The sequence below is a fragment of the Fusarium falciforme genome, chromosome 9, assembly GCF_026873545.1.
Source record: "Fusarium falciforme chromosome 9, complete sequence".
Classification (NCBI taxonomy): Eukaryota; Fungi; Ascomycota; class Sordariomycetes; order Hypocreales; family Nectriaceae; genus Fusarium; species Fusarium falciforme.
This window is the reverse complement of record NC_070552.1, coordinates 1165113-1192600: the sequence shown is the minus strand read 5'-3', so window position 1 is coordinate 1192600 and position 27488 is coordinate 1165113. Positions and strand designations below refer to the sequence as shown.

Below are 27488 nucleotides of genomic sequence, written 5' to 3'. Positions count from 1 at the left end.
TTACCGGGATGATGGCTTGGACCGACCTTCAACTGTCCAAACGTCGTCGCCAACTTTGCTGACTGTCTGATGTGTTCCCAGTTTAGGATAACCTTTTTGCTCCCATCCACGAAGTCTGCCTGTGACCGAGATTTCGGTTTCCTGGAGAGCCCGCGCGCGCATACATACACACACGCCTAGATTTGCACGCCCACCGCCTCTGCACTCTCGCCGTTGCAACACAACCGCCCCTCCACTGTCGTTTGCTTCGAAACGTCGGCAACCACCCGCTGCTTGGCCGTTACGAACGCTCAACCCGCCGGCTTCCTCAACCACTGCAGTCACAGCGCACCCGCCGTTTCGACCCGAAGACAGGCTCGATTTGTTTCAGCTGCATGGTTGGCAGCGCGGACCAGTCCTGTCGAGTGACCCATAAGTAAACGATCTGGACCCCCTCACCGCCGATCGATTTTCTGCCGTCCATCCCTCCAAAAACCTCTACCCATCCTTCGCAACCGCCGCCGCCTGAATCCACCCGCCCACACCTCTTTGCGCCTGACCTTCACGCCTACTCTCTGCAGTCAGTGCAGTCCAGCAACTTTGGTACCCTCCTCCGTCAGCAACCACAAGGCACCGTCGCTAGTCCTTGTTTTTATCGACTCCGCACCATCTCTTGCAAACAGGCATTTTCCCCGTCTCACTGCTTTCGTGACCAGCCGACCATCCGCCTGTCACGCCCTCGTCATCTCTAGTGGCGCATCCGCCCAATCGAACAACCCCTCTCTCCGGTCGCGCAAGTCCAATTCCTCCTCGCCACGACCCTCGCACCAGCACTTGCCGTCCTGTTTTTCTCTACTGCCGTGACAACTTCGTCCTCCGTTTTTCCCTGTGTACTCTCTGTTACGTTGGGGGCCGCTAGCCATTGTCCTTATCCTATCAGCTGAGCGTTTGCTTGTGCTCGCTGCCTATTTTACCTTTCCTACCTCAGACGGCAGCGCCTTTGCTCCGGCTTTCTCTCGTGGATCGTCGTGGGCAGAGGGTATCCCATTAGTTCGCTGCCATGCCGTGAGTCCCCCTCCCTCGCTCACCCTCCTCTATCTCACCCTCCGCCTGCATTCCTCCCCCTTCCCCTCCCTCTTGTTTCTCCCACATCCACCCCTCGGGTTGCCTCCACTGCGCCCCTTTGCCTTTGTTTACCTTTGCGCACGCTCACCACCACTTCCTCTTCCTTTGAAACTCTACCCAGTCCACTCACCACAAGTTTGCGAATAGGCTCATCAAGCGTGCCCCGTCTTCGAGAGCTCCAACCGGTCCACACGGTGGTGATACTTCCTCTTCTCAGACTCAGTCCTACAACACTGAGGAGGACGACTCCTCTGCCGACACAAGCCAAGACTACACGGAATCAGAGGAGGAGGACTACTACAGCGAGGACGACGACGACGACCTTGGTCCTGCCGACTCAGCTTCTACGAGCGACCACGAGCAGCACTACGGCCGCCCTCAACGATTGCCGCAGCAGCGCCAGCATCAACTTCCAGCAGCAGGCCAATTTGGGCAACAATACCCACCACAGCACCCATATTCGACGCAGCACCAGTTCCCGCCGCAACACCAGCTTCCTCCACAGCAGCATCAACTCCCTCCCCGCCAACAATTGACTCCTCACCAGGCTTTGCAGCCCCATCAGCCCCCTCCTCCACAGGATTACGGGTTCGAAGAGGAACCGCAGCCGCAGCAGCAGTCTTATCGTCGACCGTCGCGGCGCGATCGACCGCCAAAAACCGCCACCCTGGACGACCCTCGTTATGGCCCGGCCTACGGCCGTGGCGGCTTCCCGCACCCTACGGCCCCGGGCCGGCCCGGACCAGGCCAGTTCTTTGGCCGGGGCCAAGCTGGCTTCCAGAACCATGTTGGTCCTTATATGGGCTATCCCGCCAATAGCCAGATGGTCCCTTTCGGGTATGACCCGAACAACCCATACGACCCCTATGGCGGCGAGGGAAGGGGCATGTATGACATGATGCCCTACCAGGGACAGCAGCAACAACAGCCACCTGGGTTCTACGGAGCAATGCAGCCTCACCAATACGGCATGGGCTCCCACATGCAAATGCATCTGAATCCACCCCCTCCCCCGCCTACTGAGGTCGCTGCCAAGCCATCCACACCAGCACCTCCAAAGGAAGACCCGGAAAAGATTCGCCTTGAGGCTGAAATTGCTGCCTTCAAGGCCATGGAGGAGAAACAAAAGGCTGCAGATAAGCAAAAGGAGGTCGAGGCTCAGATCCGCAAGGAGGCTGAGGAGGCCTTCCATCGCCGAATGGAGGATATGAGAATTGCTCAAGAAGAGGCCAAGAAGGAGATCGAAAAGGCCAGAATCGAAGCTGAAAAGGCCGCTCGTGAGAGGATGGAGGCTGAACGAAAGGCCGAGGAGGAGCGAGCTCGAAAACACGCCGAGGCTATGGCTGCAGCCGAGGAGAAGGCTCGACTCCGGTTCGAAGCTGAGATGAAGGCAGCTGAGATGCGTCGACAAGCTGAGGCCGAGGCACGCGCTAAGGCTGAAGAAGAGGCCAGGCTAAAGTTCGAGGCTGCTGCTAAGGCCGCTGAGGCACAACGAAAGGCAGAGGCAGAGGCTCGCGCCAAGGCTGAGGAGGATGCCAGGATCAAGTTCGAAGCTGCTGCCAAGGCTGCCGAGGAGCAACGCAAGGCTGAAGCCGCGGCCCGTGCTGAGGCCGAGAGAGAGGCTCGAGAGAAGTATGAAGCCGAGATGAAGGCCGCTGCTGAGCAGCGCAAGGCGGAGGCGGAAGCTCGTGCCCAGGCCGAAGAAGAAGCTAAGAGGAAGTTGGAGGCCGCTGCCAAGGCTGCCGAAGAGCAAAGAAAGGCAGAGGCTGAGGCTCGCGAGAGAGCCGCGGAAGAAGCCCGACTCAAGTACGAGGCTGAACTGAAGGCGGCTGAAGAGCGAGGAAAGAGGGAAGCTGAAGAGCGTGTCCGGGCTGAGAAGGAGGCCCGATTGAAGTTTGAAGCCGAGTTGAGGGCAGCTGAGGAGAGGAGAAAGAAGGAAGAGGAGGAACGCGCACAGGCCGAAGAGCTTGCTCGAGTCCGTTTCGAGAAGGCGCTGAAGGAGGAGGCTGAGGCGAAGGCCGCCGCTCTGAAGAAGGCGCAGGAGGAAGCTGAGCGTCTGATGAGAGCTGAGGCTGAGGCCAAGGCTGCTGCCGCCGCCGCCGCTGCTGCGGAGGCCGAGAAGCTCAAGAAGTTTGAGGAGGAGACTCGAGCCAAGGCTGAGGCCGAGGCCCTTGCCAAGATTGAAGAGGAGAAGAAGGCGGCGGCTGCTAAGGCCGAGGCTGAAGAGGCGGCTGCTAAGGCCGCGGAGGAGCTCAAGAAGAAGATTGAGGAGGAAACCAAGGCGAGCCTCGAAGAGTCAAAGAAGTCTGCCGAGCAGGCCCCGATTCGATTCAAGGACGCTGTCGGCCGAAAGTTCACCCTTCCGTTCCATCTCTGCCAAACGTGGCAGGGCATGGAGGACCTCATCAAGCAAGCGTTCGTCCAGGTCGACGTTCTGGGACCTCACGTTATGGACGGCCATTACGATCTCATTGGCCCAGATGGCGAGATTATCCTTCCCTCTGTGTGGGAAAAGGTCATTCAGCCCGACTCGCTCATCACCATGACAATGTGGCCAATGGACAAGGTGCCTCCTCCGGGGGTTAAGATGCCCCCTGGTCGCCATGGTCACCCGCCCATGCCTCCCCACGGACGCGTCCCGATGATGCCCGGTGGTGTTCGACCTCCTGGTGGCATGCCTCCTGGCGGCATGCCCGGTGGTGTCCCCGCTGGTGGTATCCCTGGAGGATTCCGCCCTCCCCCAGGATGGCCCGGAGCAGGCGCCCGACCCGGCCCCGTTCCCAACATTGTCAATGTCGGACCTCCTCCTGCCGCCCCTGCCAAGCCCTCTAAGCACAAGAAGCCTGCCAACCACTCGGCCTTTGCTGGCTTCATGTTCGGCAAGCCCCAAAAGAAGAAGTGAGTAACAGACACCAACTGATGGAATCTAGCAAGGGATGCTAACCGCTGTCTAGGTCGAGCAAGAAATAAGGTGCTCGAATGCGGCATCGTGAGACGATAATGTGTGGAATTTGGTTTTTTTACAACCCAGCTTTTCTTCTTACCAGATACCTCATCGGCGCTACCTGCCGGCTTGCTTTTTTGATCCCCCCCTTTTTTATGACCGGCTTGGTTTTTGATTTTGGATTGATTTTTGTTGTTGTTTTTGCTTTTCAAAAATATGAAGCAGTGGAATTTGGGTCGTTTTCCAACTCATGGGTAGCGTCACTCATATGTCGACGGCGTCACGAATCGTCCTATACGCATGTGGATCGGAGTATGATGATGAATGGGTTCAAGCAAATGATACTGGGGGAATGGAATACGATCCAATGTTGGGGACCCGGACCGCGTCTATGGTGCATCGCTGCGCCAAGATGGTTTCAAGTCCGGGCATCGGCGCAAAGATGACGCTTTTCTGTTTTTGTTGGATGGTGGACGAGCATGTTGGATAGACAGAGCCGTCCTAGACACGTTGTCATGTAGAATGAATGGAGTACGCAGAAATATGTTTATTATGAGTTTTAACTGAGACATTGAGTTGAATGGGATTGCTTGACCGAGAGAATGTTTGCCGTCTAAGTGGAACTTGTTCCTTGGCAAATCTATGATGTAAGGCGGCTTCTAATGTTCTATCTATGGATGAGAGCGCAAGCACTGTCTACCTGGGCTTTTTCGAATATGTGATTTTAAAGCTTCCGTTGTGACCCCAACTTCTGACGAGCTCGTTTCTCGAACGCTTCTATCATTAGAGCAGCGACCTTGTCAGACACGGCCGCGCTCACAGCGCCGTAGAGAGGGTTTGTAAACTGGAAATCGATGTTGAGATGCACCTCAGTGCGCGGTGTCGGCGGTCCCGCAATCGGCCTCACGGACCAGCGCGTCACCAAGCTCCGGAAGACAGCCGACGCATCGGGACCCGAGCCACCGGGGGTCGCGTCCCCGCTAATGGCCTCTACCGACCGGCCGGGGACACAGCGCAGCCGGCTTGTAAAGACCTCGTCGAAACCGCCCCAGCCGACGTGCAGGTCCGCAAGTGTGGGATAGCGGCGGCCGGTTTCGGAGTCCGGATCGGACCAGCGGGTGACGCGGGACTTCGAGCAGTACGGGACGAAGGACGAGTACGAGTCGACGTCGGAGATGAGGTCGTAGAGGGGTTCGGAGGGGTATGGGAGGGTGCGGGTGGCAGTGAGTCGCTGAGGCTCGGAGGATGGGAAGGAGATGAAGGAGCGGCGGAGGGAGGCTATTCGTGGTGTTGAGGCTGAAGTGAGGCTCGTGATGTTGGAGATTGTACAAGTCGAGCGTGCGACGACGGCTCGGGGAGGGAGGAGGCGGAGGGCCATTGGGATTTCTGAGGTGGTGGGGCAGAGTCTTTAATCGTATATCGTTACGGTCGTAGCAATTTCATGGTCTTGGTGTCGTGGATCAATCCCTAGGACCGAAATGAAGTCGACAGAGGATGGAAAGTGGTGATGGTGTTGAGGCTCTGCTCAACTCAAGTTGATAGAAAGTTGTAAAGGTTTCCGCCACTATCGGAGGCGTACAGCCCCACTGATGGGCAGGTACCGAGGCGCCTGTAAAGTTGAGTGCTTAGCGGATGACAGAACTAAAGCCACAGGGGGTTAGACCCCTGTAGATGCCTGAACTGCGCACCTGCCGACCCGACCTCTGGGCGTTAAACGCTCGGGCCGTCCTTGTCGCCGAGTCGAGGGCGGTGATTCCGTCATGGGCTTAGGTTCGCCAATCTGTCTCAATAACTCCCAAGACCGAAAACCTCACAGGCGACGCAACCTTGAGTTTGTGCGCCTCCCGCAAACAGACGACTCCTTACTAACAGCCGCCATACGAAATGCGCCGCTCGATCGAATCCTCGCGAAGCCCCTGAAAGACCGTGACCGATCCCCTACACGAGCACACACTCGCTGACGGTCGGCCCCACGCCCGCGGGGCAAGCTTCCCAAGATGTAGGAGATAGCTTCAGGTATCGAACAAGAACTCGCGCTGACGCTGCGCAGGTTTGAAAAGTCGCTCTATGACCTCATCCGGGGGCTCCGGAACCACAAGGGCAATGAGAAGGAGTATATCCAAAAGAGCCTCAAGGAGTGCCGCGCCGAAGTTCGCAGTCAGGATATGGGTGCGTGTTTGACTTGATGAGTTGGGGATGACTTATGGATCGCTGACGCGTGTGTGTGAACATCAGATCTCAAGGCGACGGCGCTTCTGAAGCTCATATATCTCGAGATGGTCGGGCACGACATGTCGTGGGCGTCGTTCCACGTGCTCGAGGTCATGTCGTCGCCCAAGTACCAGCTCAAGCGCGTGGGATACCTGGGAGCTGTCCAGAGCTTTCGTCCTGATACTGAAGTTCTGATGCTGGCTACGAATCTGTTGAAGAAGGTCAGCTATAGAAGCACCATGACCTCCGCGTTATGCTTGTAGCTAACTGGTGCTCTTGTAGGACCTTGGCTCGACTACACCGACCGTCATCTCCCTACCGATCGCGACCCTCCCCCACGTCATCACGCCTTCGCTGGCGCTCTCGACACTGCAGGATTTGCTACCGCGCTTGAGCCACAGTCATTCAAATATTCGAAAGAAGACGCTCGTTACGCTGTACCGACTTGCCCTCGTGTACCCTGAAGCTCTACGCGCGGCCTGGCCCAAGATCAAGGAGCGGCTTATGGACCCGGACGAGGACCCGAGCGTTACAGCTGCTATTGTCAATGTGGTTTGCGAGCTTGGCTGGCGAAGACCAAACGACTTTCTTCCCCTTGCGCCTCGACTATTTGAGCTGTTGGTAGATGGTGGTAATAACTGGATGGCCATCAAACTCATCAAGCTTGTAAGCAGCTTTGTAAACTTTATATTGTGTCTGGATACTAACTAGTTGTTTAGTTTGCGACCTTGACGCCCTTGGAGCCTCGACTCGTGAGAAAGCTACTACCCCCTCTCACCAACATAATCAGGACAACACCAGCAATGTCATTACTCTACGAGTGTATCAACGGCATCATCCAGGGCGGTATTCTCGGTAGCGGAGATGACGTCTCTGGAACTGATGAGATTGCAACCCTCTGTGTCAATAAGCTGCGAGGCATGATAATGATTGATGGTGATCCTAACCGTAAGTCGATATGTTGCTATACTGACACTAGATGACGACTGACGAGGCACTAGTCAAATACGTTGCGCTCTTGGCATTCAACAAGATCGTTACTACGCATCCTTATCTTGTATCACAGCAGGAGGATGTGATTCTGGAGTGTATCGACAGTCCGGACATCACCATCCGAATACAGGCGCTTGACCTTGTGCAGGGCATGGTTACAGGCGACAACTTAATGTCTATCGTGAGCAGGCTGATGAAGCAGCTCAAGTTATCCATGCCGGCTCGGGAGGTGTCTCAGCCAGGAACGCCTCCAAACGATCCGAACTACTCGGATGACGAATACTCAGAATCTGCACAGCCCAAGTCCGAAGCCCAAGCACCCCTTCCTGACGACTACCGAATAGACGTTATTGGAAGAATTCTGGCAATGTGTGCAAAGGACAACTACTCGAGCGTGTTGGATTTCGACTGGTACATCGACGTTCTTACGCAACTTGTCCGCATGGCGCCAGCTTCTCGCAAGGTTGACGATGAAGACCTGGGCCCGGCAGAGAGAGCGCGTGCGAACGTATCAGAAAAGATTGGAGATGAGCTGCGGAACGTCGCTGTAAAGGTTCGAGTGATGAGGTCAACTGCGGTGCGAGCAGCAGAGATTATCCTCAACCAGCTCAACAGCGACACACCACCGGGCTATAACATTACCTCTGGGGCATTGAAATCAGTGACCTGGATTATGGGTGAATACGCCTCACAACTGGCTGTACCTGACGAGGGGTTGAACGGCCTTCTTCAGCTCATCCCTCGGACAACCACCCCTGAAGTCTTGACCACTACTCTCCAAGCCGTTACGAAAGTCTTTGCTACCATAGTGGGAGACGAGATGGAGCCATGGACGGCAGAGAGGAAGTCTAGGGTGTCACTCCTCATGGCTCGCATTATTCATGTCTTTGAGCCACTGGCGTTGCACCCTAGTCTTGAGGTCCAGGAGCGAGCTGTCGAGTTTACGGAACTGCTGAAGCTTACGGCTGAGGCGGCTTCAAGTCAGCCTGCTTCGACCGATGAAGTTGAGCAGGATCCTCCGTTGTTGCTCACCCAGGCGATTCCTTCACTATTCAACGGCTGGGAGCTCAACTCGGTGGCCAAGGATGCACAGTACAATGTCCCAGTTCCTCGAGATCTTGACTTGGATGAACCTCTTCATCCAAACCTGGCCAAACTGCTAGCAGATGCCGACTCTGTTACTCTTGTTGCGGACGACTCGGACGAGTTTGAGGTATACTACCATCAGAAGCCACCACCAACCAGCATCGACTCTTCTGCCCCAGCCATCAGCAGGATAGCCGAGCCTGTGGACGATTATGTGGGTTCCTACCAGCAAGCAGACGAAGACAGCTATCTCGACGCCGACATCGTTGCGAGGAGAAAAGCAGAGCGCCAGGAGCGGAACAAGGACGACCCCTTTTATATCCCCAGCAACGATACGCCCCGAACTTCAACTCCTATCCACAACATTCTCCAAAACAGCAACGGCCCCGATCTGGATATTGACTCTATACCTATAATGCAGCTGGACCTTGAACGGCTCGGAACCCCGGCTGCCGCTCCCCAACGTCCCCAGCCAAGACCTCGTCAAAGGGTGGTCATCGCCCAAGACGAGACCCTCGGCGGAAGCGACAGCGGCCACGTCTCGGAGAACAACTCGGACAGCGCCGTCGCAAAGTCCAAGTCACGCAGGCTCAAGCAGCAGGGTCTGCTGGGCGTGGACTCGAGCGGCATCGGCTCCTTCAGCCTCGAGGGCCAGCCGTCCTCGGGCTTTGACTATGAGCAGCAGCAGCGCGAGGAGGCTGAGATGCAACAGGCTATGAAGGAGGTTGAGAGGCTTCGTCTCGAGATGCAGCGCGCCAACGAGAGGATCCAGGTCGCTCAGGGTGTTGATGTCGAGGGCACTGTTGTCAAGAAGAAGAAGAAGAAGGTTGCCAAGAAGGGCGACGAGGAGGCCGGAGAGGTCAAGCCAAAGAAGAAGAAGAAGGTCCCCCGCGCTGAAGCCATCGAGGAGCAGACCGGCGGCGACAATAGTAGCGTCCAGGGAGTCGAGTCTCCCGCATCGGGAGAAGTCGTCGTGGCCAAGAAGAAAAAGAAGAAGAAGCGCGTGGTTGATATTCAAGAGGGGGAATAGCTGATGGTGGTATGACATGGGGAGGAAGTGTTGATTGATATGAGACAGCATTGTTATGGGGTTGGTATACCTAGGTAGCATAAGATAAAGGGATCAGGAGCATAGGAGGAATACAAAACCGAACAGACAATAACTGATGACCATCAAAGACTCCATCTATTCATTCATTCATTCATTCATTCATTCATTCATTCATTCTCGTCATGTCTAATCTCCATACACTCATCAGTCATGATAGAAGCACCACCCATCACATCAGCTCCAGCACAAGCTCACCAACGAATGAATATCTCGGAAACAAATCTTAACGAATAGGGAATCTCCGCCATATCATGAATACAATACAGCATAAATATAAAGACAAAACAAGAAAAGCAAGCTCATCCAAAAGCAGCAACAAGACAAAAAGTACACCGGTTGTTCTTTTTTGCTCATGTTCCATTAACACATACACATGACAAGATAGATTATCCCGGCCAGACTTTCATGGGCATGAAAACAGACAGGCAGACAATGATACTCGTGTCTCCCGTCTCTTTCGGCCCATATCCCCAAGCCCCGGCCGTCCACCTTTCGTCCCGCTGTATTCCCAAAAACCCAACTCCTCAGGTATCTCCCATGGTGTGCCCTGTCAGGTGAGAGGCCCTGCCTCAACCACGGGCAAGCCGTTCCACTCCAACCTAGTCCTCCATAGGGGCATCCTCGAGCTGCACGCCGCGGGCGGGCGGTTCTTGAGGAGGGGTAGACGGCACCACGGGGATTCGCTTGCCACCTACAAACTTGGTCGGTGTCCGTCCCATGCTGTCGCGCTTCTCCGACTCGCCGTCCGCCTTGTCCGCGTCGCCGTTAACAGGTGCAGATCCATCGGGCTCGGGAACCTCAAGACTCTGGCGCTTAATGATGTTTAGGCTGCCGAGGCTGCTGCGTTGCCGGTCAGTAGCCGAAGTCGGGCTCGTTTGAATCGGAAATCGGGTCTCAGGTCCTCCGGTGCTGCGATCTCGACGATGGCCGCGGGGGCTAGGAGCAGGGCTCCTGTCACGGCCTCGGGTTGCGTTGGCCTTTTCGAGCAGAGCCCTATTCCGCTCCTCCATAAGGGCCTTGCGGTTGCTCTCGTCGGTACTAATTGCTCGAGGCCGGTTGCCGCTGACAGAAGAAGAATGACTAACCATGGACATGCGCTTGAGTTCGCTAAAGATGGCGTCCTTGTGGGCAAACAGATCCCGGACTAGTCGGTATGCGTGCTTCTCCTCCAGGGTCAGAGAAGTTTCGGTTCGCGGTCGCAGGATACAGGGGGCCAGGGCGGTTGCCAGAGACGCGACGTAGGTTTCATCCGCGGACGTCAGGTCGATAAGACGGGTAAAGTGGTTCATGCAGGCATCAAGGGTCGCAATGTTAGTGAGACGGAGCTGTGAAAGAGTTGATTGGAGAGCCGCAATCCGGGAAGACTCGTCCGTATCGGTAGAAGTAGTCGAATAGATTGTTCGAATAATCTCGTAAACATGAGAAGAGATGATTGAATCTGGTTGTGGTCAGTTTCCGAGACAGAGTCTCTTATGCACACCCAATACTTACCAGGAAGCTCCAGGAGATAGACCTTGAGGAGTGAAGCAACGGTAGGGATATCAAACTCGTCAAAGACACCAGGAGAAACAGGCTTGCCGTCATTGACCTTGGCACGGAGTTTGTGTGTCTGCGCCAGAGGAACCTCGACAAGCCACACACCTCGTCGAGCCTCGTCACCCTCCAAATCGGGATAATGGTGATCCAGATACGTCAGAATAGTCGTGACAATCATGGGCACTCGCTTCTTGTCGGCCCTTGCGCGCGCCTCGAGGTCGATTCCGAAAGTCTGCTCGTCCACCTTGTTGTAGTAGTTCTCGTACGTCACAACCTTCGGGACGAAGCTTCCGGTGCGATACGTCTCGAGCAGATACCGTAGGTCGCCCTCAGGCTGGATGGTCTCCTGGAAGAGCATCATCTGGTCTACAGTAGACTGGAGGCTGGGAATGACGTTGCCAATGGTTCCTGAGAAGTCAAGGATGACAGTCTTGACAGCCTTGAGACGGTCAAGCTCGCAGCGCTCGAGGAACTTGAGGTGGAGGAAGATGGCCTCCTCAAGCTCACATCGCAGCTCGTCAAGCCTGCGAACACCAGCACGGTACTTCTCGTCGGCTTCGCGGGCCTCGCGCTGCATGCGCTGGCTGGGGGTCTCGTTGGGGTGCGAATTGTTAAGGACATTCCAGCCCGACAGGTACTCGCTCACGGTGCCAACAACAGGGGAATCGGCCGTCTCAGAGCCAGTCGAGGCCAGGGAGAAAGTGCGGTTGATAGACTTCTTCTCGGGAACACCCGCCAATTGGAAGGCCTTGGGTCGCCACTGATAAAAGAGCTTGGAGCTGTTGGCAAAGTTGTTGCCGACATTACCAATAAGACGGAGGAAGCCGTTGGAAATCAGATCCTGACCAATTCGCTCAGCATAGGCGACGCTGATGTTGCCCATGCTGCGCTGGAGGTACTCGACGATATCGGAACCGGCTGAAGTGTTGAGGTAGGTGCCCAGGATGGGGACCTTGGTCTCGCCCATCTTGATAGACGAGAGCATCTGGGAGAGGATCTTCTTGACCTGCTCGGGCTGATAAGTATCGTCGCCAATCTCGTAGAGTATCTCCTCCTCCTCCTCCTCATGGGCAGGCGCCTCTTCCTTGTGGGGCTGAACCTTGATCTCGGGGATGTTCTGGTTCTGCTTGGGGCTGTTCTCGGGATCCTGGAAAGCGAGCTTGTTTTCCTCCTCGAGGTCCTCGACTAAGCGGCACTTGTTGAAGTAAACCGATCGGAGCTTCTTGACGGCCTCGGCTTGGCGATCGTGAGCCTTGATGCGGACTTGTAGCTCATCCTGAGAATCCTGGATGCGAGCCTCGTGGGCGTCGCACCAACGAGAGAATGGGTTGACGACGAGGTCGCGAATGCTCTGGGCGATGCGATGATGGTTGCGGGCAGCATCCTGCATCTCGTTGCGCATGCCATCGAAGGCCTGTGGCGGTGTGCCAGTCAGTCAGCATAGCTCAGGCATTTGCGCTTACTGCGAAGACGGTGCTGACGGAGCCGGCTGCGGCGCGTCGACGATCCAGCCAGCGGGTAGGGACAAGTGAGGTGAAGCCATTCCTACTTACCTTGCGAACGGTAGCACCATCGTCACGAGTGAAACCACCAGTGACCTTGTCCGCAGACGGTGTGATCTCGCTCAGGCGTGAGCTATAAGTTTCCTCGGCTTCGGCGCGTAAGCGAGCGATGGTGAGGACCTGTCTGTTCTCGAGAACGCCCTGCTGAAGCTTGCTGAACAGGACGCCGAGTCCCGCAGCGTAATCGCTCGACCAGAAGGAATCAGCGAACCCCGGCATGATGGCCTGCCTTATCCAGCCCCTTCGACTGCTGTGATGATTGCGGTTCTCGTAGTCGCTGTCGTGGTCGAGGTGGGAGAAGGCGAATTAAGAGAGCAGGCTGTGGCGGTGGAGGGCTGGCGAGCGGACGAATGACAGCGCAGGCGACGTGAGCGTGTGTGGGAGGGGGGGGATTGTCGTCGTGATGATGGCGGGGGAGGAATGGCAGCTGGGATCGTCAGCTGGTGCTGGTGTTGACGTCTCGTGGCAGTGACAGTGGTGGTGGTCTTGGTAGTTGCTGCGTGTCTCTATCTTGTGCAGGACTAGTTTTGTGAGACGGCTGCTGCCGAATGCAGGGGCTGCGAGCTTTGCTGTTGATTGTTTGTGCGGCCGCCAGGGATTGGGGGACCAAAGTCCAGTCCAGCCCGTCCAGTAGAGTTATGGGTCGAACTTTTTCTGCCCTTTGGCTGACTCGGCGTGGACGAGCAAGGCTGAATGGGGGAAGGGCGACGACGCACTGCTGACTGGGCTGACGGTTTGAGAACTGGGGGGCCTGGATCGCGGATGGGAGTCTAGCCTAGCTCGAGCGAGGGAGGGAGTCCGAGAAGGAGGCTGGCTGGCTGGCCTGGCTGATGACGACGTTTCGGAACTAATTAACAAGGGACCACGGATACGGGATGAATGGAGACGCTCAACTCCGGCGCTTGAAATACAGGTACGCGTACGCAAAGGTTGATGAGGAGATTGAATGCTATGAAGAAGAGGTCAAGATGCGTGTAAGAGAAAGATTGGAAGATAAGATGGAAGGTTCTGCTTTGGGAAGGAAGCCGTGTCTTTTGTCGCTCGCAAACGGTGCAGACGTTCAGCCGTCAAATGTGGAAGGAACGAACCAAGCCAGCCCAGAATGTACAGTACCAGCCAGCATCAGCATCAGCGCCAGCATCAGCTCCATGCAGGATGGGTTGTCACTGGGGAACAACAAAATAAGGGACCAAGTGTCAAGTTTCAAGATGGAATACGACAAGGGAAACGAATATTTAATATCTGGGTCATAGTCGACGACACTCATTGCACCTCCCTTCCTCTCCCTCCCTCCAGTGACACACCAAAGGCTTCCCCTGTCGCCCTCACTGTCGCCAATCTCTTGGTGTTGTAGCACAACCGCCGGCGGCTGGAGACAAACGGCACTTGTCATGGAGCCCTCCCAGAGGCCTCTCTCTCACTGGACCGGCAGGCTGGGGGTAGCTTATTAGTGGCTTTTCCCAGGAAAAATGCCTACCGAAGCGGGCACCCATCCCAACCGCTCCATCCTTCATCCGTCGGGTCTACGTCTGCGCTTGAGTGAACCCCTGACGGCTTTTGCTTGTCCTCGTAACCAGACGGCGCGCTAATATTAGAGGCTTGTTTCAGGGAGTCGTGCCCAACTGGGGAAACTGCCCACTGTCCAGGGGTCCATCGCTGGCTGGGGGGAAGCGTAAAAGTTCGGTTCGTTCTTATCCATGGCTGGAGGGCCTCTATTTTTGGTGGCTGCCATCCCATCTGACTCAGCGCTTGAGTCCGAGCTGGACTCCCGTGGAAGCAAGTTGGCTGGGCGGCCGGTGTTGGTTGTCCTTGTCAACCTCGCCATCTCCACCGCCAAGTCATCAACAACATGGTTTCTAGAGAAGCGAGAGAATGCAGACGAAAAAGCCTCGATGAGGACCCGATTGGGATCAGAGAAGCCCAGCGGGAACACATCTCAAGCTTGGCATTCAAGCCAAGCTTTACAACAAACACAGCAGCCATTCGTAGCCACATTGCCAGCCCAACCACCATTCATGTCGAGATTATCTGTTGACGACCCGAGCCATGGAATCACTTCAATGACTAGACCACCACATGTGTCGAGGACATAGAAGGCCCTGAGCCCACCTCACAGTCAGGTCGGCCGGGCTTCTATAGTCCATCACCCTCCCACCATGCGGACTGTCGAAAGTATCCTCCGTCCCGGTCATTATAGCTCAAGTCTTGCCTCGGAAACTCTTCATACACCAGATCAATGCCCACCTCCCCGAACGCCTCTTTGACGGAGCTGTCGAAACAGACTTCCCTCGTATCGCATCGAACAAACTTCAGCTTGCGAAATCGCTCTGGGTTACACCGCTTGTGTTCAGCAAGACCGAGCCGACCCAGCCTCAGTCGTTGAGCTCTCAGCCACCATGTCTTGGCGAGAGTAAGCGACACGATGTTCGGCGGGAGGATATCGACGAGAGAGTCCCCATGAGGCAGTTCCAAGTTGTTGAAGTTGTATATCGCACTGGTGGCGAGGAAGAGGTCTTCCAGAACCGTAAAGTCTTCGAGGTTAGGTAAGTTGTCTATCTCGGTATCGCGAGGCGTGCGGGTGTGGAACCGTAAGTCTAGACGCAACGACTTGAGTGTGTCGTGAAACTTGCTGAGATGTGTAACGGCATCAGAAGGCTGCACAACATGATCCAAGCCAGAATCAATGCTTGTTTCCAGAAACCCAGATGCCTCGTATGTGAACGAAGAAAGACTCTCAGGGCAAGACTCGACGATCCGGCCCAAATTATGTCTGTTGACACGAGTCCCTCTAATACGGAGCGACTTCAAACGCGGAAAGCCAGATTCCTCGAGGCCACCTACGCGACCACACGTGAGGGATTCGAGATCCGGCGTCACTCTAGAAAGGTATCTCGGTTTGAAACCCGCCTCAAGAACCCGAAGAGGCAGCTTGGTGACACCGAGGGCACTCATTGCCGCCGGTGGCACATCGGCCATCCCAACACCGACACTGAAAGTGGTCGGGGTTGTGCTGAAGGCGAGGTGCTTGAGATTGGGGAGCAAGGCAAGTAGAACTGCGAATAGTTCAGGAACCAGGACAGTTAGGTCTCGGGGGTGGGTTACTCGATTGATGCTGTGGAGAGGTCCGAAGAAGAGCGCCCGGCGAAGCTCGTGGTCCGCCCTCGACGCCTTTTCCTTGTCGTCCAAATTTCTCCGCTTCCAGACTTCGCCGAGGTCGACCTGCAAGGCATTCGCAGCGTGTCTCATGGCGACCCAGGCATCGCCACGCTCAACGCCCTCTTGCAACGAAGGGTGGAAGAAGGCGGTCTTGACCAGGGCAGCAAGATCGTGTCGTGCGTGTGGAGGCGGTTCGAATGAAACTCGTCAATCGTCCCCGCCACGAATATTTCACTCGCGTTCGCAGGTGGGCGTATCCGAGGATGAACTCATGGTGTAGGACATGCTGCGCAACATCTCTCATCCGTCTCGAGACCAGGCAAAGTGAAAAGAGCGTGTGTCGGTCACGCAGATAAGCTTCTGACTGGTCATGTCCGGCGTCCTTTTCGACCCAGTAAGGCTCCCTGAAACCTCCACGACAATGCAGACAGAAGTGTCCAAAGATGAGATGGAGCAGTTCAGATGGGAGGTCGGAAAGAACGGGTGCATGGGCCATTCTGCTTTGACGTCGAAGTGGAGCTATCAGGATCGTGTAAAAGATTGCCAATGTGCGGTGGAACCAACTAACTACCTCTGTACGAGGATGAAGGTGGTGCCTTTTATCTCTTGTGATCCACGAGAAAGGTAGTCATGGATCTCAGAACAAGCTTTGTTGAGGCCATCACGGCGTTACTATTGTGGCTGAAAACCTCATTGACTTGGAGTTGTTGTGTCATTGAAGCTTGGGTGTAAGCTTCAGTTGCGCTGAAGCCACCGCCACCCGGCCGCAGGCTCATGGAGCCTTTTTAAGCAAGTGAGGTGGGACCTGACAATCAGCAGCCAAAGAGAATTCTCCGTATCAAGTGAACGGTCTCGGCGGAAATAACTCTTCGGTGAGTATGGATCCATGATTGTGGCCAAGGCGGCCAGCTGTCGGCGATGTTGAGGGCCTGCCTCTGCACTGCATCAGTAAAGATAAACCAAAATAAAAATGTACTTTTCAAAGTTGGGTGTTTTACATCAAATTATCTTTATCCTGTTTAATCAAATTCAGCTACAACAGAGCCATAGCATCTAACAAGAGTCGACTGTGCTGTCCTCACCATGTTTCACGCTCGGTTATCGAACCGAGAGCCTCCCCCATCATCTCATCTCAACGACCAACTCATGCAACGCACAGATGAAATGGCAATTGCACTTTTCCCTTTGAGAGATTAGTCCACCGCATCTTCAGTTGCTGATACGAGTTTCCCTGCATCACCAACAAAACGTGCCCTGGTCACATCGAATCGTACCGTCGCCCTAAACGCCCAATCGTCGACTCAGCTCCCTCGAAACACCAGCCGTCATTGGCTGCTCGGAACGGCGGCCAAGAGCTTCACCTGCATCCCCACACACCCATGTGGACTCTTTTTTGTTTCTTTCAAGACATTCAGGAACAAAGGCGCCAATTAGTTCCCGCTGCTGTTTTTGGCCCTGAATATGGGCCCATTCTTGATTTGTTTGTTGCCAAGGGGCCAGGTCAGGGCGCGGCCAACATGAGGAGTTCGGATGAGGGCGGGAAATATCCAATGTTGAGGGCGGCCCTTGGCCCCCTTATAAAGGAGCCTGCCGCCCTCGAGGGATGCATGATGGTTTGTTGTGATTTGCTATTTAGAGAGCCTTCAGTTCACTCGTTTTTGTTGTTTGAAGACTCATCTCCAATCATTGACTTCATCTCCATTCTGATACCATCTTTTCTTGACTACCTTCTTTCACTCACTCACCATGCCTTCAGTCAACACCCTCATCACCGCCATTGTGGCCGGACTTGCCATTGGAGCCCATGCTGGCCCATGCAGGCCCCATGGAAGCTCCAGCTCCGTCTCAACTGCTGAAGTTGTCACGACGACATCTGCTCAGCCTTCTACCACAACCTCTGGAAGTTACCCCGGCGTCTCCAGCAACTCCGAGACCAAGACCACTGGAACCACGTCCATCACCGAAGCCTCTGAGACCAAGACAACTCAGTCCGCGTCCATTACCAGCAACTCAGTCACCGTGTCCGAGACTACAACAGATGTAGGAGCTCATGGTTCAAGCGAGTCCGAGACAACCTCGACCACAGCAGTCGAGACGACCTCTTCCACGGCAATTGGCACAACATCCACCACTTCTAAGGTTGAAACCATTTCCACCTCGGCTGAGGAGACTACAACTGCTCCCTCTACAACCTCTTCTACAACTGCCCCCTCCTCTACCACCGCCGACGAGTCAACCACCCAGACCACCACCACCCTCGAGACCCGCACATCTGCCGCCTCGACCACAACATCCGCTGCGCCCAGCCAAACCTCTGGCTCTAGCTGCCCTCCCGCGGCCAACCTCGTCTGCGGAAAGACCGGCTACCTCGGCGAAAACAGCTCCAGTCACCTCCTCGATCTTCAGCGGGATACTGACTTGGAGACTTGCAAGACCCAGTGCAAGGAGAATGACAATTGTGTCACCATTGGACACATCGCCGACACTAACCAATGTGAGCTGTACGATGCTTCGCCGGCTACGCTCGAGTTGAACGAGGACCCGAACTCTTGGTACGCTGTCTACGAAGCTTGCTGTTTCGAGTAACATCCACGGTTGCTGGAAGGAGTCTGCATGGAGAGTTGATATCGTGACTGTATACCCACTGGCGTTGGAGCCTCTTACATTACAACTTGTTCAAAGAAAGGGGGGGGGTTGGAAAATAGTCTTTGGTGGAGATAACCGTGTACTAATCAGTAATCTCATAGTGTAGTATCTTAGTTTTACATATCTCGTTTCAAATGGTATTTCGAGGCCTCGTTCTTCATGTCTCATCTATCTCGCTTTTGGGGCGTCGAATGAGTCTATGGGGTCCGCTGAACAAAGACCATGAGCCCGGATAAACACGCTTGAGTCCTGACCGTTTCCCGTGTAACAATCGTATCCCCTTTTTTTCTTTTTTCTTTTGACATTAACCCTCTCACGCACCGTTGGGCTGAGCGCCGTCGGCCACAGACAGCTCCTCAACCTTTTTTGTCACTCCATCCTGCAGGGCATCGGCTCCTCCCTTGGCTCCAGGGAACCGGGTGCCTCTGTTCTTCACCTTCTTCTCCTTCTTAGCTGGTGGGGGGTACGCCTTCAACGTCACCTCCTGCCATTCTTCAGATGCCTGGAAATCGGCCTGGATGGGCGTCATGATATCGATAAGACCCTGAGTTACGGTGGCCTTGAGCATCTGGGGTGTCAACTATAAGAGCGTGGTTAGTAACATGTTCAACAAGTGGGCGTGGTCAAACCGTACCACATCGTTCTCGTAGTCCTCCTGTATCTGCTTGATGCTGGTGTAGACCAGGGGCTCGGCGTCGCGCCTCTCAAACTTGACCTCCCGCACACCATGCTTCAGACCCGAACCTGGGAGCAGAACGTACTCCACGAGGGCCAGCACGCCGTTGCCTTCGACCACCTTAGGGACGCACTCCGCTTTCCGAATCTTCTTAGCCACGGCTTCGGGGGAATCCAGAAGATCGATCTTGCTGTCTGCGAAAAGTTAGTTGGAAGCTTCAACTCAAGTCACAGTGAGTCACGCACTCTCATCACTTGAACTCATCTTGTTGCCGTTCAGACCAGCGACCATGGGGTTGAGAAGATGCGCTCGCTGCAACAATTGTTAGCATATGTCCAGAATCCAAGCTCAGAATCAACACTCACCTGTCGGTATCCGAGTTTGGGCAGCCACTCCTTAGCCGCTGTAAACAGCTTCCGCTGGTCAACGCCACCGAATTGAGCATCACAATCCAGGTACTGCTCGTCCAGCACCTGCAGAATGGGGTAGATGAGACCGCTCAGAGGAGCATTAGAAGTCTGCTTCACGACCTCGGCACCCGCCTTCTTGGCGTCATGCTCCGACACGAGTGCGGTCAGCTTGTAGACGTCCATGGTGTAATCCGAGCTAGTCTGGTAAGAGCTGCCGAGGACGAATCGCAGCTTGTCGATAGGGACACCAACAGCCTTGAGCATAGAGGTGATGACGAATCGGTAGTAGTTGGCGCGCTGTGCAACGAGCTCGAGCGGGGCCTTGAGGTTGTCGAGGAAGCCGTGGACGTCGGCAAGGAGGATGGTCACATCGCAGCCGGCGGCAAGAAACTGGGCGATCTTCATGGCGGGCACGAGGTAGCCGCAGTGAGGTCGACCAGTGGTAGCGGTGCCCCAGTAGATCTTGGGGTGCCGTCCCTCAGCCATGATGGACTCGATGATCTCGGGGTTGAGGACCTCGGCGAGGTTCTCTCGGATGAGGCCGAGCCTCTCTTCGATCGATAGGGCCGTCATGATTCACTGCGCAGTCGGGTTGATGTTGGAGGGAGAAAGAATTGTAGGCCGAGAAGGGCTTTTAATGGTGTTGCGCCTGCTGCTCCTGCCGTTTGACTCACGCACACCTAGTCGAGGTGGGCAGGTACATTGGTACCCCGCCAAAACCTGAAGGTGCAGTGAATCGGACTCCCCGCCGGAATGGAGGCTCAGTTTTTCCGCCACCAAACGGTGAGGGTGGTGGGACGAGGCCATCAGCATGTCCTCCTCGAAGGATCAACAAATACCTACCTAAGGAAATATAAATACTATTACGGAGTATAGGAGTCTTTTAAAATTATTACATGTTCTCATGATGATTTTTCGCTCTTATTCAAGTCTTCTTAGGTAATTCTCATCATAATCCTCATAGCCTGTGGCTGAATTGGCCATCGATCCACTGCTCTCCATGCCTCCCTATGACTGTCTGTGGCTGGTGGCTTCAATTGATAGAGCCGCCATGATGAACTGCGCAGTCGGTTTAGAATTTGGGGAAGAGGCTGGAGGTCTGACCGCGTCCGTGTCCTTCAGTACCCCGCCAAAATGAGCTGACTCCCTGTCGGAATGAAGACTCGATATTTCCGCCAAAACGGTGAGCGTCAGGCAATGGCTACCTAGGCCATTCCCTCCGTTTTCGGCTCCGTTTGGAAGGAGCTCGGGCTGTGCACAAAACTTTGTGCAAGGTGGCTGGTGGCTGGTGGCAACCCCTGAGAGGCTCCTCTGAAAGTCCGCAAGTGCGAGAGGGCGAGTTGCACTGTGGAGATAGGCAGTCCAACTCGTCAGTCTTAACCAGCCTCCGAGAGAACGTGTATGAGCAACCTATGCTATTAGGAGTAAGATCACATATTCTCAAGCGATATTTCGAGATCTATCTCTGCTGAAGAGTGATATCAAGTATCGCCATCAGTAAAGGCGGACTTTGGATCGAGTTGCACACATTTGTCAGCGTGTTCCGTCTCATCCCTGTCTCGTATCTATTATCGTTCAAGACTCCAGATTAAACACACGACAACTCCATCTACCATATCATTCATCTCCCACTATCGTCTATCCTTTGCGTATTTCTTCATTTTCATTTACTCTTTCACCTTCATTATGGGTCGGCAAGAACCGCTCCTTCCTTTTAACAAGACAAGACCATCTCGAACAAGGGGTCCGAGCAGGCCGGTCAAGGGAGGATTGCTCCAGCAGCTTCACAACCATCAGCATCATGAGCCTCCTGCGACACCAAAGTTGACGCCGCGGAAAGCTATACTGGCTATTTTCCTAGCACTTCTTGGGCTCAGTTTATTGCATCGGCCAGTCAGTAATCGTTACGGCGGAGTTCCTCGCTATGGTAACGGCCTTAGAACGCCTGAGGAGCGGGCTCGACATATTCTCACCACTACGCCATTGATTGGTAAGGAACAAACACCAAATGCTACGAGCGCCCGCCAAGCAAAGATCCATGATGAGAATTGTGGTTGCTAACAGAAACCCGTCCAGATGGGCATGTCGACTTTCCCATGTTGATACGCTACTTCTATGGTAACCGCATCTACGAGGAGAACTTCACTCAGCCCTTTGTGGAAGGCGGCCTCCCTGGGCATGTAGACCTGCATCGTCTTCGCCAGGGCCAGAGTGGCGGTGCCTTCTGGAGTCTCTTCGCTCCTTGCCCAGAGAACGGCTCCGACTTTTCTGATGAGAACTACGCCTCCAGTAAGTTTGATTGTCCACGCTGATTCCTAAATGCTAATTGTCTCATAGGCGTTCAGTTCACCCTAGACCAGATTGATGTCATGACAAGGCTGCAGGCAGCCTATCCTGACCATTTCTCTCAGAAGGTTGACAGCTCCAATGCGTACGAGGCCTTCAAACAGGGTAAACTGATCTCACCCCTCGGCATCGAAGGTTTGCATCAGATTGGCAACTCGGCGGCCAACCTTCGCAAGTTTCATGAGCTCGGCGTGCGCTACGCCACCTTGACTCACAACTGCCACAATAAGTTCGCCGATGCCGCCATTCTGGAGAACCCTACACGCAAGGCTGAGCCCTTGTGGGGAGGTGTGAGTCCTCTGGGACGCCGTCTTATTCACGAGATGAACCGTATCGGCATGATTGTGGACATCTCCCACGTCAGGTTGGTTTACCCTTTTCCGAAATCATAAGTGCTATTCTAATTAGTCACTGCTAGTGAGGATACAATGCTGGATGTTCTGGGCAACGGCGATGACTGGGCTGGTTCCGAAGCCCCTGTGATCTTCTCCCACAGCTCTGCATGGAGTATCTGCCCTCATCCACGTAACGTCAAGGACAACGTCCTTGAACTCGTCAAGAAGCGCAACTCCCTTGTCATGGTCAACATTGCCCCTGATTTCATTTCCTGCGTCGAGAGCGACAACCCCAATGGACTGCCCAACTTCTTCCCTCAGAACTCAACCATTGAACACGCAGCTCAGCACATCTTCTATATCGGAAACCTCATTGGCTTCGATCACGTCGGCATCGGTACTGACTTTGATGGCATCCCGAGCGTGCCCCGGGGTCTGGAGGACGTGACCAAGTATCCCGATCTTATCGCTGAGCTTCTGAAGCTGGGTGTCAGCAATGTCGATGCTTCCAAGGTTGTCGGTGGTAATCTCTTGCGAGTGTGGAAGGAAGTGGACGAGGTCGCTGCTTGCCTGCAGTCCAACGGAGAACTGCCTCTGGAGGATGTCCTGCCCGAACTGAGGTTTTCAAACGTGCTCGAGGCTACTTTTGAGACAGTGTAGAGTACTTGTAGCGCCCAAAACATGGCGATTTAGGGTCTCATTTCATCTGATCGTACACTGTATATACAAGTCTTGTACAGCAAGGAGATGTTCTTGCTCGGACTTCCTTCTGGAGGTTGACTTTCCCATTGATGGCCTTTCCAAATGCGCCGAGATAGGTCCTCATCGCGTCGACAGTCCACCTCTTAATCAAACTCCAAGTGACCATGCAGGTCATGACAAAATCGGCCAATCTGCAGGTGAAATGCTTAACCCCTCCGCTCGACTCTGTTAAGTCTGTTGGCCGTTGTCGTCTGTGTCCTCGTCCTCTGGCCACGCACAGGCAGACCCATTGCGTGACGTCTACCACGGTACGAGCCCATATCCTTTAGTCGTCGAATGTTCTCCTGCACCAGTCGTCGGGCGTCGGTTTCGATGGTCATTTGTGATAACTCGGCCGTGAGGGAGGTGACGGTCCTCGGTGCGAGGGAGCCCACCTTGGCGAGCTTGTGGATGGAGTACTTGGCCATGATGCGAGCAGAGGTCGTGGGCCCAAGAGCGTAAAACGACTCGAGGGCTTTCTATTCAGGGGAGAGACGTTGGTGTGAGAACTAAGGTCGTCGGATCGCGGGATGTAGGCTAGAGACTTACCTTGACCAGCTTCTGCTCGCCGAAGTTGACGCCTAGAATGAAAACCTGGATGAGTTGTTAGTATCTGCCACTGTCATCTAAGAGGCAATTGGCCGAAACGTACCATTGTGACGGCTTGTCGTGGGTATCACAGTCGCATGCCTCGATCTCGGACCTGACGTGCAATTGGAAAAAGATGCACCATTCGGCGAAACCGGGGCTAATCCGTGGTGGAGGGGTACGTACAGGTACTGGCGTTGCAGCAGGCGCTGGAGCTCTAACAGCCGTGAACTCCAGCGCTCCAGCGGGCCAAGGTGAAGGAAAAGGACAATGCGGTGAGACAAGTAGACATAAAGACGCAGTCAATTCAATTGCCAATTAATCAACAGACTGATCATATTTTAACCTCAACCTGCTCTCTTACCGCATCTTTTTCACACCCTTGACGCTGATGAAACGCCCTGGAACTTGAGCTCCCCACTCCGGCCATTGATGTCGACTCCCCGCCACTCGCATGCCCCCAATTGCGCCAGCTCCTCCCCCGGTCAAGTTGGTAAGCCATCTACGGTATAAGTGTCCCCTACTCCAGCTCCCCTCGTTCCCTTCCTCGCACCATCACCATCATCAACTTGTCAGCTGCTTCACAGACAGTCGGCAACAAGACGATACACAATGTTCAACCTTCGTCGCTTCTTCGCGTCGGCCCTCGTCTTTGGGCTCGGCCTCGTGCTGCTCGCCCAGACGGCCGAGGCTGCCAAGGGTCCCAAGATCACCCACAAGGTCTACTTCGACATCCAGCAGGGTGACCAGAACCTCGGTCGCATCGTCATGGGTCTCTACGGCAAGACTGTCCCCGAGACCGCTGAGAACTTCCGCGCTCTTGCCACTGGCGAGAAGGGCTTCGGCTATGAGGGCTCGGTCTTCCACCGTGTCATCCCCAGCTTCATGATCCAGGGTGGTGACTTCACCAAGGGCGACGGAACTGGCGGCAAGTCGAGTATGTTTTGACACTCTCTGCAGCTTTCGCAAGTTCAATGGCTAACATACCTTCCAGTCTACGGCGACCGCTTCAAGGACGAGAACTTCAAGCTCAAGCACTCCAAGAAGGGTCTCCTCTCCATGGCTAACGCCGGTCGCGATACCAACGGTTCCCAGTTCTTCATCACCACCGTCGTCACTTCGTAAGCGCTATTCTCTCTGTCGAATCCCCGAATCAGACAAAGACTAACAGGATGATCACAGGTGGCTCGATGGCAAGCATGTCGTCTTCGGCGAGGTCCTCGAGGGCTACGACGTCGTCGAGAAGATCGAGAAGACCAAGACCGGCGCAGGCGACCGACCCGTCGAGGCGGTCAAGATTCTCAAGAGCGGCGAGCTCGAGGTCCCCCCTGAAGGTATTCACGTCGAGCTCTAAAGAGACAACGCAACACGCAACGCCCCCGCATTGTTCGTTGCCTTGTTCACATGCCCTCAATGCCGTTGGCCGGATGTGCTGATACGTAGCTCTTTCGCCCGCCGCGCATAGACCTCTTTGGCGCCGCCGAGTTCGCCCCGGAAGATGAAGGGTGGTCTACTCTGCAAAAGGCTGGCCTTTTTGCCCTCGTGGCAGGCGTCCTCCTCGTCGGTCTCCGTGCTGCCCGACGATCTCGACTTTAGGTAAATCAGACTTGTGTCGCAGCGACAAGACAATATAAGACTGGCGTATCTTGGAACCTTGACATAGTCTGTCTCTACTGGATGCTTTGTCCATGCCAATTGTTGCGGATAAATGTGTGATCTTGTTAAGCTTTATTCTCCATTCCAAGACAAACTTACTCGTACTCCCACAATTTCGAGTCTATGCAAAAGATGTTCATTGTAGTCCTTGCCAAGTTCTACTGCTTGCTGTCCGCGAAGCCAACACCCCTGTCACGTGGGGCTTACGACTCAACGCTCCCCCGCCATAGAAAAAAAAAGTTGTAAGTTCAAGACACAACAAACTCGAGCCTCACTATCCCGTCGACACTGTTTTACTGTACTCAATATCATTCATCTTGCTGGATTTTAAGATGAAGGTCCTCAGCCTCAACTTCCTCACCTGCGCCGTCAAGGCCTGCAAGTCCTCGTCCGACTCATACCCCCTCCATCCCAAGGACGCCGAGCTCGTCCAGGATGAGATTGAGCTGAACCCCCAGATGATTCTCAACGTGCTGCCCCGTCTTGACTGGGCTGCGCTTCGAGTAACGGCTTCAGAGGTGAGTTTTAAACACTAAACCGAAACAGGGGGAGAGAGTGAAACGATTGGGGGGCACTCTGTCGCATTGATTTTGGAAACGTTCCCTGACTTGTTGTGTTACAGCTTGGTTTCCCTCAACTCCCTGAGCAGGTCCCCACGGCTGAGGAGCTTCAGGCGGATGAGAAGACGCTCAAGGACCTGCACCACTTGCTCCTTGAGACACAAATGTCTGAGGGCAAGCTTGTGTGCGGAAACTGTGGGCACGAGTACGCCGTCAAGGAGGGCATCGCCAACTTCCTTCTGCCCAGCCACTTGGTGTAGATGCATTTTCTAGATAGCAAGCAACAAGGAGAGGGTTTCGAAAAAGAGGCGTCAGCGAAGCCAATAACTACGAGATTACGCCATGAGCATGAGGGAGGCTATTCATGACGTACAGATGGGGGTGGATGCATAGACCAGGGACCGGAGTTTGGCGTTGAATTCTCTCTATTACAGCTCTCAAACAGCATTTCGGGAAAAAAAAGCATGCGATAAAAAATCCGAGGTCGAGGCCCGCGATTTAAATCCCTCCCGTCCCTCCATATCATGTCTACACTCGATGCTCACAACATGCCGATAACTGATTCCTCCCGTCAAGTCGCACCAAACGAAACCCAAACTCCGTAATCTGATATACAAATACCGTGCCGCGTGCGGCAGTGATACTAACGACAGAATCCACCGAGCAGGCGCAGGTGGCTTACTGCTGCTTCTTCTGGGCGGCGGGACCCATGTCCTTGTCGAAGGCGCCGTAGGACACCTCGAGGCTGGCGAGGGCCCTCAGGCCAACGCCCAGGATGGAGAACAGGACAACGGCAGTGACAAGAGCCATGAAGATACCTAAGAATGGAGTCAGTACGATGTTTAAGACTAAACCGGAATGCATTGATGTAGAACTCACCAGGAGTGAAGAACTGGTATTTCTGGAACAGAGGACGGTTGTCCCACTCGGTCTCGTTATCAGCTCGTCGCTGGAAACCGTCCGTAACATCCCTCTTGACATCCATGCGCACAGGCTCGACAAACTCGGACTCGTAGATGGTCTTCTCAGCGGAGGAAGCCGACTTCTTGGAAGGGCGAGGAGTGCCAACGAACAGGACGGTGTAGGATCCCTTCTCAATCAGGCTCTTGGCCTGCTGCCACAGATCGACGTTGTCTAAATTTCCATCAGAGTGCGCTCTTATGGGATGGCATACAAAAGGTACTCACCACGGCGCTCCGGGTCATTGTCCAAGGACTTGAGCTCGACAGTCTCGAACACAGCATCCTTTCCTTGCTGAGAGCACGCCGTCGAGACATAATCTTCAACATCCTTCTTGTTGATTGACTCGCCCACAACCTCGGGGACGATGAATTTGCCATGTATATCCTTGCCCTCCATCTCGAGATGCAGGTAAGGCATCGTTTGCGGTCGGCGGAGGTCAGCAGCATTGACATCCTTGTGGATGACCAAGAGGTAGTTGTCGGTGGGGCATGTCGAAAGGATGTCGTTGACCTGTTCGATAGCCTGGGATCGCGTTTGGACTTGGTTGGAGCTCGGGGCGTCGGGGAACCTGAAATCATCATCATCGTTAGTAGGGAGCTCTTCAAGCTTGGAAACGGGACACGGGGGAATGATGGCGCGTCATACTCGGAGGTGGAAAACATGACAAGGGGCCATGAGTCGGAGAAAGCAGTCGCGGAGCCGGTGAGCGCCAGCGCGCTGGTGAGAATTTGGAGACGCATCGCTGATAGTATTGCTGGATCTTAGACGTCGTGTCTGCCTGTCAATTCCAGCTTGTGATGGGATGCTGCCAGACATGGGAGAGCTGATGCAGCAACGGCCACCTTACGTAACCACCCCGATACC

General features: G+C 54.6%; 12 protein-coding genes across 12 annotated transcripts; 6 read left to right on the top strand and 6 right to left on the bottom strand.

The window, feature by feature from the left end:
- Positions 1-1039: 1039 nt before the first annotated feature.
- Positions 1040-4074, top strand: NCS54_01124600 (Hypothetical protein; the record flags this gene model as incomplete). The annotated part of the gene is made up of 3 exons (XM_053156527.1): positions 1040-1044; positions 1252-4002; positions 4059-4074. 3 exons carry the CDS (start codon positions 1040-1042, stop codon positions 4072-4074), a joined length of 2772 nt encoding a protein of 923 aa, XP_053012502.1.
- Positions 4075-4772: 698 nt separating this feature from the next.
- On the bottom strand, positions 4773-5426 carry NCS54_01124500 (Polyketide-cyc domain-containing protein; the record flags this gene model as incomplete). The annotated part of the gene is made up of 1 exon (XM_053156526.1): positions 4773-5426. One exon carries the CDS (start codon positions 5424-5426, stop codon positions 4773-4775), a length of 654 nt encoding a protein of 217 aa, XP_053012501.1.
- A 382-nt stretch (positions 5427-5808) lies between these two features.
- Positions 5809-9368, top strand: NCS54_01124400 (AP-3 complex subunit delta; the record flags this gene model as incomplete). The annotated part of the gene is made up of 7 exons (XM_053156525.1): positions 5809-5883; positions 6037-6047; positions 6099-6217; positions 6284-6480; positions 6542-6925; positions 6979-7207; positions 7261-9368. 7 exons carry the CDS (start codon positions 5809-5811, stop codon positions 9366-9368), a joined length of 3123 nt encoding a protein of 1040 aa, XP_053012500.1.
- A 680-nt stretch (positions 9369-10048) lies between these two features.
- On the bottom strand, positions 10049-12766 carry NCS54_01124300 (Hypothetical protein; the record flags this gene model as incomplete). The annotated part of the gene is made up of 3 exons (XM_053156524.1): positions 10049-10887; positions 10941-12399; positions 12449-12766. The coding sequence occupies 3 exons, from the start codon at positions 12764-12766 to the stop codon at positions 10049-10051; spliced, it is 2616 nt and encodes an 871-aa protein (XP_053012499.1).
- Positions 12767-14680: 1914 nt separating this feature from the next.
- NCS54_01124200 (F-box domain-containing protein) lies at positions 14681-15793 on the bottom strand (the record flags this gene model as incomplete). Its single annotated transcript, XM_053156523.1, has 1 exon — positions 14681-15793. The coding sequence occupies one exon, from the start codon at positions 15791-15793 to the stop codon at positions 14681-14683; it is 1113 nt and encodes a 370-aa protein (XP_053012498.1).
- Positions 15794-17449: 1656 nt separating this feature from the next.
- NCS54_01124100 (Apple domain-containing protein) lies at positions 17450-18289 on the top strand (the record flags this gene model as incomplete). The annotated part of the gene is made up of 1 exon (XM_053156522.1): positions 17450-18289. One exon carries the CDS (start codon positions 17450-17452, stop codon positions 18287-18289), a length of 840 nt encoding a protein of 279 aa, XP_053012497.1.
- A 373-nt stretch (positions 18290-18662) lies between these two features.
- Positions 18663-20008, bottom strand: NCS54_01124000 (Tyrosine--tRNA ligase; the record flags this gene model as incomplete). Its single annotated transcript, XM_053156521.1, has 4 exons — positions 18663-18929; positions 18984-19219; positions 19271-19337; positions 19391-20008. 4 exons carry the CDS (start codon positions 20006-20008, stop codon positions 18663-18665), a joined length of 1188 nt encoding a protein of 395 aa, XP_053012496.1.
- Positions 20009-21040: 1032 nt separating this feature from the next.
- Positions 21041-22776, top strand: NCS54_01123900 (Dipeptidase; the record flags this gene model as incomplete). The annotated part of the gene is made up of 4 exons (XM_053156520.1): positions 21041-21425; positions 21512-21724; positions 21773-22145; positions 22200-22776. Exons 1-4 carry the CDS (start codon positions 21122-21124, stop codon positions 22774-22776), a joined length of 1467 nt encoding a protein of 488 aa, XP_053012495.1. The 5' UTR covers positions 21041-21121.
- A 248-nt stretch (positions 22777-23024) lies between these two features.
- On the bottom strand, positions 23025-23512 carry NCS54_01123800 (Hypothetical protein; the record flags this gene model as incomplete). Its single annotated transcript, XM_053156519.1, has 3 exons — positions 23025-23336; positions 23407-23451; positions 23510-23512. The coding sequence occupies 3 exons, from the start codon at positions 23510-23512 to the stop codon at positions 23025-23027; spliced, it is 360 nt and encodes a 119-aa protein (XP_053012494.1).
- A 545-nt stretch (positions 23513-24057) lies between these two features.
- NCS54_01123700 (Peptidyl-prolyl cis-trans isomerase) lies at positions 24058-25041 on the top strand (the record flags this gene model as incomplete). The annotated part of the gene is made up of 4 exons (XM_053156518.1): positions 24058-24382; positions 24440-24566; positions 24628-24779; positions 24911-25041. The coding sequence occupies 4 exons, from the start codon at positions 24058-24060 to the stop codon at positions 25039-25041; spliced, it is 735 nt and encodes a 244-aa protein (XP_053012493.1).
- A 320-nt stretch (positions 25042-25361) lies between these two features.
- On the top strand, positions 25362-25921 carry NCS54_01123600 (Hypothetical protein; the record flags this gene model as incomplete). Its single annotated transcript, XM_053156517.1, has 2 exons — positions 25362-25619; positions 25724-25921. Exons 1-2 carry the CDS (start codon positions 25434-25436, stop codon positions 25919-25921), a joined length of 384 nt encoding a protein of 127 aa, XP_053012492.1. The 5' UTR covers positions 25362-25433.
- Positions 25922-26339: 418 nt separating this feature from the next.
- Positions 26340-27364, bottom strand: NCS54_01123500 (Protein BIG1; the record flags this gene model as incomplete). Its single annotated transcript, XM_053156516.1, has 4 exons — positions 26340-26479; positions 26541-26795; positions 26849-27192; positions 27270-27364. 4 exons carry the CDS (start codon positions 27362-27364, stop codon positions 26340-26342), a joined length of 834 nt encoding a protein of 277 aa, XP_053012491.1.
- Positions 27365-27488: the final 124 nt, after the last annotated feature.